The 11,703-nt window shown below is 43.0% G+C and overlaps 1 protein-coding gene across 1 annotated transcript; it reads right to left on the reverse strand.

Moving 5' to 3' along the window:
- Nucleotides 1–319: 319 nt before the first annotated feature.
- LOC144806214 (uncharacterized) lies at nucleotides 320–4,971 on the reverse strand. Its single transcript, XM_078672622.1, is given in 2 exon segments — nucleotides 320–695; nucleotides 697–4,971. Coding segments are annotated over 2 exon segments (3,045 nt in total). The 5' UTR covers nucleotides 3,511–4,971; the 3' UTR covers nucleotides 320–464.
- Between the last annotated feature and the right edge of the window lie 6,732 nt (nucleotides 4,972–11,703).

Below are 11,703 nucleotides of genomic sequence, written 5' to 3' on the forward strand. Positions count from 1 at the left end.
AAAGCAGGGGTTGCCCGCATACATTTTGTACAATATGGGGGAGATGGACTGCATATTGTGGACTTGCTGAGGATGATGATGAGGTTGCTGCACCTCTTTCGTAATTACACTGTAAAATCTATAATTCAATATGATAAAAATGAGTGTTGATGACATCCCTCTCTCTCTTATTGTTTGATAATGTAGGAGCTTTAATGCACTTTTGTCCTACCACCATGTTCTTATGTTTAATAGGAGTACCTGCTGGTACCCCTCTTGTTTTCCTTATGAAAAATCCAATAGAAATATTTGTAAAACAAATAATAATTGTTATCCAAGCAGTGATTCTAGTTTCACTTTATTAGTTTTTCAGACTCTGGCATTTCTCAGGATATTTTATGTTGGCCACTATGTAGGCAGCCTGTCTAAGGTATCCTGCAAGATTCTTAATTAATCCTGTTGCAACTACAATTATACATGTTTTCTCATGAAGTAAAGTCCAGTTTGTGGTGAAAGCTTTTCTGGAACCCAGAGGACTGAAGCATATTTATGTGTTCTCTTTCCTCATGTTTACTAATATCCTTTTTCTGACTGAACCTTTTCTTGCATTTAGAACACTGATAAGGCTTTTCTCCCATGTGTGTTCTCTCATGTAGAACAAGTGTGGATTTGCAACTGAAGCTTTTCTGGCACTCAGAGCACTGATAAGGTTTTTTGTCCAGTGTGGATTCGCTCATGTTGGGTAAGATGAGCTCTCTGGCTAAAGTTTTTCTGGCATTCTGAGCATTGATAAGGTTTTTGTCCAGTGTGGGTTCGCAAATGGGAAGTAAGACTGGCTTTGTGACTGAAGCGTTTCTGGCACTCAGAGCACTGATAAGGTTTTTCTCCACTGTGGGTGCGCACATGGGAAGTAAGACTGGCTTTGTGACTGAAGCATTTCTGGCATTCAGAGCACTCATAAGGTTTTTCTCCAGTGTGTGTTCTCTCATGTTGAGTGAGATTGCATTTTTGACTGAAATGTTTCTGGCACTCCGAGCACTGATAAGGCTTTTGTCCAGTGTGAATTCCCTCATGGCGAGTGAGATTAGCTTTCTGGCTAAAGTTTCTCTGGCATTCTGAGCATTGATAAGGTTGTCCAGTGTGGGTTCGCTCATGAGAAGTAAGACTGACTTTGTGACTGAAGTTTTTCTGGCATTCAGAGCACTGATAAGGTTTTTCTCCAGTGTGGGTTTGCACATGGGAGGTAAGATTGGCTTTGAGATAGAAGCTTTTCTGGCATTCCGAGCACTGATAAGGTTTTTCTCCAGTGTGGGTTTGCACATGGGAGGTAAGATTGGCTTTGAGACTGAAGCTTTTCTTGCACTCAGAGCACTGATGTGGCGTTTGTCTATTGTGTGTTCTTTCATGTCGAATGAGACCGACTTTGTGACTGAAGCTTTTATGGCATGCAGAGCACTGATAGGGGTTTTCTCCAGTGTGGATCCTCTTGTGGACAGTGAGGAGGGCTTTCTTTCTGAAGCATTGTTTACACTCAGAGCACTGATAAGGTTTTTCTCCAGTGTGGGTTTGTACATGGGAAGTAAGATTCGCTTTTTGACTGAAACTTTTCTGGCATTCTGAGCACTGATAAGGCTTTTGTCCAGTGTGGATTCGCTCATGGCGAGTGAGATTATCTCTCTGGCCAAAGAATCTCTTGCATTCTGAACACTGATAAGGTTTTTGTCCAGTGTGGATTTGCTCATGGTGAGTGAGATGAGATCTCTGGCTAAAGTTTTTCTGGCATTCTGAGCATTGATAAGGTTTTTGTCCAGTGTGGTTTCGCATATGGGAAGTAAGACTGGCTTTGTGACTGAAGCGTTTCTGGCACTCAGAGCACTGATAAGGTTTTTCTCCGGTGTGGGTTCGCACATGGGAAGTAAGATAGGCTTTGAGATTGAAACTTTTCTGGCATTCAGAGCACTGATAAGGTTTTTCTCCAGTGTGGGTTCTCTCATGTTGAGTGAGAATGAATTTATAACTGAAACGTTTCTGGCATTCAGAGCACTGATAAGGTTTTTCTCCGGTGTGGGTTCGCACATGGGAAGTAAGATTGGCTTTCTGACTGAAGATTTTCGAGCATTCAGAGCACTGATAAGGTTTTTGGCCAGTGTGGGTTCGCACATGGGAAGTAAGACTGGCTTTGTGACTGAAGTTTTTCTGGCATTCAGAACACTGATAAGGTCTTTCTCCAGTGTGGGTTCGCACATGGCAAGTAAGATTGGCTTTGAGATTGAAGCTTTTCTGGCATTCAGAGCACTGATAAGGTTTATCTCCGGTGTGGGTTCGCACATGGGAAGTAAGATCAGCTTTGAGATGGAAACTTTTCTTGCACTCAGAGCAATGATACAGCGTGTGTCCATTGTGTGTCCTTTCATGTCGAATGAGACTGACTTTGTGACTAAAGTTTTTTTGGCATTCAGAGCACCGATAAGGTTTTTCTCCGGTGTGGGTTCGCACATGGGAAGAAAGACTGGCTTCGTGACTGAAGTTTTTCTGGCATTCAGAGCACTGATAAGGTTTTTCCCCGGTGTGGGTTCGCAAATGGCAAGTAAGATTGGCTTTGAGACTGAAGCTTTTCTGGCATTCAGGGCACTGATAAGGTTTTTTTCCAGTATGGGTTTGCACATGGGAAGTAAGTTTTGCTTTGAGACTGAAGCTTTTCTTACACTCAGAGCACTGATGCGGCATTTGCCCATTGTGTGTTCTTTTATGTTGAATGAGACTGACTTTGTGCCTGAAGCTTTTCTGGCATTCAGAGCACTGAAAGGATTTTTCTCCAGTGTGGATCCTCTTGTGGACAGTGAAAAGGGTTTTCTTTCTGAAGCTTTGTTCACATTTAGAGCACTGATAAGGTTTTTCTCCGGTGCGGGTTCGCACATGGGAAGTAAGATTGGCTTTGAGATTGAAGATTTTCTGGAATTCTGAGCCCTGATAAGGCTTTTGGCCAGTGTGGATTCGTTCATGGAGAGTGAGATTAGCTTTTTGGGTAAAGTATTTCTCGCATTCTGAGCACTGATGTTTTTGACCAGTGTGGGTTCGCACATGGGAAGCAAGATTAGTTTTGTGAGTGAAGCTGTTCTGGCATTCAGAGCACTGAAAAGGGTTTTCTCCAGTGTGGATCCTCTTGTGTACAGTGAGAAGGGTTTTCTTTCGGAAGCTTTGTTCACATTCAGAGCACTGATAAGGCTTTTTACCAGTGTGCGTTCTCTCATGATCAGTCAAATTGGTTCTATCACTGAAGCTTTTCGGGCATGCTGGGCATTGATAAGGTGTTTTCACAGTGTGGATGCCCTTACAGAAAGTGAGACAAACATTTTGGCTGAAATTTGCGTGGCATTCGTAGCACTGGTAAGGATTTTCCCCAGTGTTGACACACTCATGTTGAGTGAGACTGGATTGATGACTAAAGTTGTTCTCATATTCAATGCACTTACTAGGTTTTGTTATGAGATTAATGTCTTCACATTTATTTTTATCCTGCATACTCATCATGTTAAATCAGAAATTGAATCCAGTGTCAGGCGAGGTTTAGTTAATGTTCACAATTAACCTCTCAACTAGACTGTACATTCTGTTCTTAACACTTCTGTCTGGAGTCCATATGTTGTCACTTCAATAGGCAGCTTAGATAAGTCGTCCTAAAAATCTTTATTGAGCACTCCTCTTGCACCTTGGATGGCGCCTCTCATATGTTACAGTTTCATTCAGTCTCTGTGTTAAGTCCAGGTGGGCTCTTATCAACAGTTACTCATTTTGTGAGTCAAGTATTTCCCACATTTAGGTAGGAGTGTTATAAAGCAGTAATAAGATGTTAGTCTGGCATTCAATGCTTGCAACACGTAATGGCAAGACAAGATAACATTAAGCATCATCAATAGCACAATAAACAGTTCCTTTTAGCCTTTCTTTGCCATGTGAATGATATTGAGCACTGTGGCTACTGTGACATCTTGTCCCGTTGCTTTTGTGAGAGAATCAACATTTATGATTCATTTATAGCACAGAAGTGTTCTGTATTTCAAAAGTTTGCCAACGTTTTAAATTAGTTTGATATGCAGAGATGGTGGCATAAACTTCTTTACATTAAATATGACACTGTAGTTTCATTTTATAGTTTTAATTGTCACTTTCAATAATATTAGAGCACTTAAAATATTTTGAGTGACAGGATTAGAATAGTAGATTTGGGTTTTACCATCATAACAATAATTCAAGAAAACCTGAACAAAGTGGGTTTTAAATGCTTCCTAACAGTGAGAAGAGTAGGTTGAGTTCAGATAACCAGGTGCAGAGAAAGAGAGGCGGATGTTGCAGGCTTGGGTGGTTTTAAATTTTAGAACATATAGCAGAGAGTATATTTGGCTTCTGAGTTCTGTTCTAGGGTCTTTACTTTTGTTGAAATCCAGGGAAATCCATTTCCAATTACTTTTATTTACACTGTGTTTATTCTCTCTTCTTGAATCAGGTGACTAAATGTTTCAGCTCATGGTCAGCTTCTCTTGGATGTTTCAATATATTGAATTTGCAACAAAGGTTAACTTATTTTAATGAGCACTGCCTGGAACTTCGCCTCCTCTGATTTGCATATCCTTGTAATTAATTAAATATCCACTGGAAGGGAAATTATTCTTACAATTAGTGCTTGCACTGGACCTACCTTTGGGTTTGATTTACAATTAAGAAGCCATTCAATTCTCATAACTCACACTTGTTTAATCTTTCTGATCTCTTTACTTTGAGGCTGTACGAAGCATAATAAAATATTTGAATTAGAAAAATCAGCTTCAGGCTTAATCGTTTTCTCTGTTCCTAGTTGGCTGCCACGCCTGCTTTTTGAAGTTGTTGCAAACTTAAGAGTTCCGGGTCATTTTCACTTTCTCAAAATAATCATCCTTATGCGAGGAGGCTTTGTTGTTTGTTACTACGTCACTATTTTGATTTCACAGTCCATACTTCGCCACTCTGTAGAATTAAACTGAAATAGTTAATAAAAGTAAATTGCCAAAAAGAAATATTTACAAGCTGATTCAATGCATAAAGTTGTCATTTTTAGAATGGATGCAGAGAAATGTTGAGCTGATTCCCATGCAGTTTATACAACGTCAGATCAGGCACTTGCCATTCCTAGTTACAGGGGCCTTACAATGCCCAGGGCACTCCTTCCTACAGCTCTACGGAAAATAAAACATTTAGAGAAAATGCAGGTGGAAGCCAGGCCTAGGATGAGAGGCTACATCTGTGTGTGTGGCCTTTGCAGAGAGGTCGCTGATTAACAATGTGCAGAGAGAGACAACATGTGAGTACAAAGGCAGGGGAAGAATCAGGAGGGAGTGCAGGAAAAGGGAGAGTGAAGGGTGAAGGAAGGGAAAAATGTGGTGAAGAAAAGAATGTCAGCAGATGACGAGAGATCTAAGCTGTGTACAGGAGGGAACGGGAAATGAAAGTGCAGAGGTAGAGCAAGCAGTGAGAGTGGAGTGAGGAAAACTGAATTTTGCTCTGTTTTGTGTCCCTACGTGTTCCCCAACATGTAATATATGTGCATGATCGCTATGCATTTCCCCTATATGGCCGATAATCTAGACGCATTTGCAGTTGCGTCCAACGTTAATATGTCAGTTATCCAGTCCTCCGTGAAAGCAACGTGAATTAGGCTTTCAGGCCTATGTTGCCAACGTCTTTACATGGTGCACGTTAAATCATCGAGATACACCCGTTCTTAAGGCTCCACAGGGCCCGGACATGAGATTCAGGCCTCAAGCCTCCTGAACCACTCCGAGAGAAGCAGCCCCGCCCGCATCCCTGACCCTTCACTTACTTCCTGCCAAGCAACGCGGTGCCCGGCTAGGCCTGGCCTGCCTGCCAAGAATATGTTATGCCTACAGTTATCTGTTCAGCTCCCCGGCTTCACATTCCTAGCTAAGACAGTCTAGTCTTTCTGTCTCCATGCAAGTAATTTACTGAATTAGTATCCATAGAAGATCCATAGCTCACGCAATACATGAAGAAATATATGCACACACTAGCCTTTAGTGACAAGTAGCCTTTGCCCTGATGACTTTTAGAATCAAGCAACATGTACTCCAAACACAAGATATCAGATACGCTATAGGTACAGGTCGTTCTGACATCCCAGACTTCAGTCTCCTCTACTAGTACTAGGAGTCAGCGCCCCCAGCTCTCCCCAGTTACACGTCATGACTCGTTTTGCGCGCACCAGTAGGTTAAAGGTTCCAGCTGCTCATGTAGCCCCTCCATGTGTCCACCCACTTACGACACTTCTGTGACGTCTACATCACACACCTCCGTGCACGCCCTGTGCACGCCTTCTTTTCACGCCCATATGTTTTTATCTTTCGTTTGTCACTTGTTACGCCTACTGTATTCAATGCAACTGTACAGTTCTACTATATATATTGTATGATGTTAATGAAATGTTGAATGTCCCTTCCTGAACCTTAGTAGGTGACGGAACCCGATATCCATTGGCTCGAGCCACTTAATTAAAGCCCGTATGACTCAGATACCACGGACTCTGCCTCTTATTTATTGAGCTATCCTTTTCATTTAATGCATAGAAAAATAGTACAGGTAATTTATTTATTTACCACATAATGGCGCCCGAACAGGGACAGCCCCTTCCCCACGTGCCGGCGATGTAACGCAGGCCCCCTGACCCTTCTACAGCCGTGACGGACCCCTTCAGCGCACCTGCAGGTTTTCCTGCTTAGACTCCCTCAGGCCCACGGAGGAAACGGAGACTGCGGTCCGGCATCCAGACGAGGCGGTGAGGAATGCGGCGAGTCCCGACCAGAGCCCAAGCCGAGAGAGCGAGGTCCGAGGTATCCTGAGGCCCACCTGTTTCCAAAGCCCGAAGCCCGAAGCGCATGCGTAGTGCGTAGCAGTAACCAGACGTCGTAGCAGTCCGGTCCAGTCCAGTCCAGTCCGAGGCCTTCAGTTTTGCTTCCCGGTGAGTACCGTTGCTGGGGACGCATCTAGACGGGTTCATTAATTTGTGCCCGGTCCAGACGGGTTTGGGTACACAGATCCGGTCCGACGTGTCCACCTAGGTGGATACGGTATGACGTGTCTCTTTATGAGACCGGTATGTTCTGTACTGTTTCAGCAGTGCATACAGTAATTCTGTTTTTAGTATAGTCTCTCGAGATTTCCAGTATTATGTTTTCGATGTATTATGTTTTCGATGTACTAGGTAGTATCTGTTCGAACTGTTTTTAATGTGTTTTTGATGTCGTGGTATGAATGATTTGTTTTGCTATTCATTACTGTGTTTATTGTGTTCAAGTCCAAGTACGTTCAAATATGCCTCTGTTTTCGAAGTTACGTCAGATAAGAACCAGAAAAGGGATACTCGAAGAATCAGTTCCTGTCCCACCTAGGGACAGTCCCGAACATTTCATGTATCATAAACATGGCTTAGATGCCATACTGTACTTAGACTTATGGGTAGATTATACCAAACATCTGGAAGAGAAATATAGATGGCCTGTTTCAGGAACCTGGGATGCTGAGTGCATCATGAGAGTAGAGGAAGCATTATGGAAAAAGAAAGCCAGACAATCCCAGAAAGATGCCATAGAATTGTGGCGTAAAGAATCGCATAAAAGAACAGAAAAAGAATTCAGGAAAGCAGAGCTAAGTAGGGAATCATCAGAAAAAGCCCAAGAACGGGAACTACTAGAAGAAGGTGAACGAGTTAAAGCAGAACAGTTAGATAGACAAAGAAATGCCCTTATTAAAGGCATGTATCCCCTTCTCGCCGAGGGCCTGCCTAAGGCGACCCCGGAAGAACCCTGTAATTTACCGCCACCATTGGTCCCGACTAAGCTACGTCATAAACCGACCGCAGCTGAAATTTTCCTTTCTTCCTATTTAGACGACACTGTCCCAGAATATGCTAATCCGAATCCTACCCCGTCTGTCCAACCTCACAACCCTGTTAATAACGTAATCACTGTTCCACCAGCCACTGGTCCCGGAAATCCTTTTAATCAGCCAGTAACTCAGGACCAACCCACATTACGTATACCTACTGTACCAGTCACATTACCAGCAACGTCGCACACAGTATTAGTTGACGATTCAAGTTCAGGAGGAGCAGGGGGAGGTATCCCTATCACCCCGCCTCAAGTAAAACGAATGACGCTGAGAGATGCAGCATTACAGCGCACGCCAAAAATGGCTACATACGCAGCCCTCAAACAATACCTTACTGATTGTAGATATGACCCAGTGCCAGGCGAAGATCACATGATATTATATTCCGTACGTCTATGACGAGTTGCAAGTTATTTGGCTATCATGCCAGAAATGAGGGAACATTTAGACAGAATATATCATTTCATCAGAACAGGACAAGGACCAGAAAGTATTCACGAAGCTATGGCACACAGGAAAGTAGAGACTCAAAACATGATCTTGCAGTTTTTGATAAACTGTTTAATAAGAGAACAAGACCAGCCTGGTAAAGATAAAGACGAGATGAAGGTCTTGACAAGATGGAGTGACAACTTAGCAGACGGAAAACACAGTAAACAAAGTTGTATAGAAACCATGTACCGAAAGATTCGTAAAGAAATTCTAAGCATACACGAAAGGGAGAAAGCAACAAGAGGAACCGAGAAAGAGAATGACACTTCAGACGAAGATGTAGACATAGAGAACCCAGACAGAATAGCGTATGTCGGTAGGACGAGACCTTTTGACAGACACACACGCCTAGAATGTAAGAAAACTTTTCTACCTCCCGTACCAGAACAGTGTTCTCTTGAGCATTTATTCCAAGCTACCGATAGAGTTTTGAAACTACGAATAGGTTACAGTGAGCTTAGTACCATACATGAACAGGAACTAGCCCGATCAGCAGTTCAATGGACTAGTGATCCTAGTACATTTTCAGACGAAGTAGTGGCCCAAACATTTATGAAACTATCCCCAGACGAACAGCGACTGGTGGGTATGTACATGATCCAGCACCTCATTACACTGTACGAAAGTCAGCATTCTGATCCAGGTCCCCTATATAATGTATTGGACGAGTTACTCCTAAACAGATGGAAAGGTCTAGGTACCGATTTGATTAATGTCATTCTAGAACAACGCCACAAATACAGAACGTTCCTGACTCCACATTTTGTTCCTGTTCCACCCCCAGTAAGGAAGACATTTTACATAGACAGACAGAATCCCTTGCGAGAAGTCCACCCTGTTAAGGGAACGGGAGGTACGCTCGAACGAGTATTTGTTTACACCCCTTTAACGAAAATAGAACTACTGGAAATGAAAAAGTTAGTGCCCTGTCACGATAAAGATCCAGCAGGGTTCCATCGTGAATTAAAAGACATGCTCCGCATGGGAGAATACACGTATCCCGATATCATTAAAATGTTAAAGGTCCTGTTGCCTGCGGGCATATACGAAAAACTTAAAGAAAAGGAATGGGAGGTGGGAGAGAAAAAGATTGACTGGGCAGAATTAGAGAACGAAGATAACACACGAGTTCCTGGTACTGGTCTCGGGGAAAAAGCCAAAGCATTGCCCGAATTGTTAATACAAGTTTTGCCAAGATTATTAACCACGAAAAAGGAAGACTGGGATGCCATCTCAGCCTGTAAGCAGAAACAAGACGAAGACACTAGTGATTTTTATTCTAGATTTGAGAAATGTTTCATTATTAACAGCGGCTTGAAAACAAGTAGTGAGTCGTATCCACATCTTTTTGTTACCAAATTAGTAGAGAATTCTTTACCACAAGTTAAAAATCGAGTACTGAAAGTTGAGAGTACCTGGCAAGCTAATACCCCGTCCCAAATGTTACAAATGTTACAGTACCACCAGAACCGAATCAGAGAAGAACAAGAACACGAAAGGAGACGTATGAAAGACACGAAAATGAAAGTACTGGTGGCACAGTCTGTTCCAGTTGATAGTCAGAAGAGGGGTACGACTCAGACCAGTCATTCTGCAGCTCCCGTTAAAGGGACATGCAATTACTGTAAACAGCCAGGTCACTATATAAACGAATGTGCAGTTCTGAAACACAACATAGCTACTGGTAAGACGAAAGAGAGACCGCGTCCTCCTAGACAGGAACATGTTCCACAAAACACGCAACCACCGCAGAACGCACAACAGACAGTAACAGTACCGCAGCCTATAGCTGCCACACAACACGTTACACAGCAGATGTACCAGTACGCACAGTCAGATTATCCAGAATATCAGCAGTATTCATGAAACAGCCTAGAGAGAGAGGTTGGCTTGCCTCTCATCGAGGTTCCTGTAGATCAAGAAGGTCCCTATGTACACAGCCAAGTATTAGGGAAAGACAGAAAGTTTCTGATTGATACAGGGGCAAGTAGGACTACCATCAGTCATGACGAGGTTCCAGGGGCCCCTCTCTCAGGCTCAAGAAATGTTTCCCTGGGATTTTCAGGAAAGCCTATTGTAAATGAAATATCGAAACCAGTTTCCCTAGAAGTCGGTCCATTGTCCCGAACTACAGACTTGTTACTTACGAAATCATGTCCAGAAAACTTACTTGGTATTAAAACATTGAAAGAACTAGGAAGGAGTGAGATTGTTTTTAACGTGATTTTAAAGGACATTATGTGTTAAGAGATTTTGATCCAAGATTATTGAATGTACCACAGCATTTACGGGCGCAAGGTCCAACTGATGTAGGTTGTATGCACATTACACCATACCGTGTCACTCTGAAACAAGGAGTTGTACTACCACGAATCCGACAATACAAGTTGCCACCTGAGGCTGTAGCAGCCTTATCAAAAATCATTGACGAGCTCATTGCTCAAGGAGTGGTTGTAGAAACTGACTCCAATGTATGTAATTCCCCTATCATTCCGATCCTTAAACGTACTGACCCAAATGCACCTCCAGTTTATCGACTAGTGATTGACCTTCGAGAACTTAATAAATGTATTATACCCCAGTACCCAGTGGTTCCAGATATCTCTTCCCTATTGACTGCCATTGATTCCGAAGCAGCGTTCTTTACTGTTATCGATCTCAAGAACGCCTTCTTTAGTGTACCCATCCATCCAGACAGCCAGTTCCTTTTCGGATTCTGTTTAAATGGAAGAAGCTATAAATTTACACGTGCACCTCAAGGGTTCACAGAAAGTCCCAGTATTTACAGTCAAGCACTGAAACGACAACTAGATAGTATTCACATGCCAACTGACACTGCCCTGCTCCAGTATGTCGATGATCTATTGATCACTGCCCGTACAGAACGTGACTGCGAACGTGCGTCACTGACAGTCTTGTATTTTCTGGCTGAAATGGGGCACAAGGTGTCCCCTTCGAAGCTGCAATTCTGTGTCCAGCAAGTGGTATACCTTGGACACTTGCTGTCCAAGAGGGGTAGACAGTTGACACCTGACCGCATCCAGTTAATTGCACATCTTCCACAGCCCAAGACACAGAAGGAGGTACGAGCTTTTATCGGCCTCACTTCTTACTGCAGACAATGGATCCCTCAGTACGCATATCTAGCCAAGCCACTGATACAGTTGACAACACAGGAGGCAGCGACATCGACTGTCCTCCCTTGGACCCAGGAACACACACTTGTTTTCGAAGAATTAAAGAAAGCTTTATGTCAAGCACCTGTTTTAGCGACACCAAACTACAGTAAACCTTTTA

The sequence above is a fragment of the Lissotriton helveticus genome, chromosome 1_2 (assembly GCF_964261635.1).
Source record: "Lissotriton helveticus chromosome 1_2, aLisHel1.1, whole genome shotgun sequence".
NCBI lineage: Eukaryota > Metazoa > Chordata > Amphibia > Caudata > Salamandridae > Lissotriton > Lissotriton helveticus.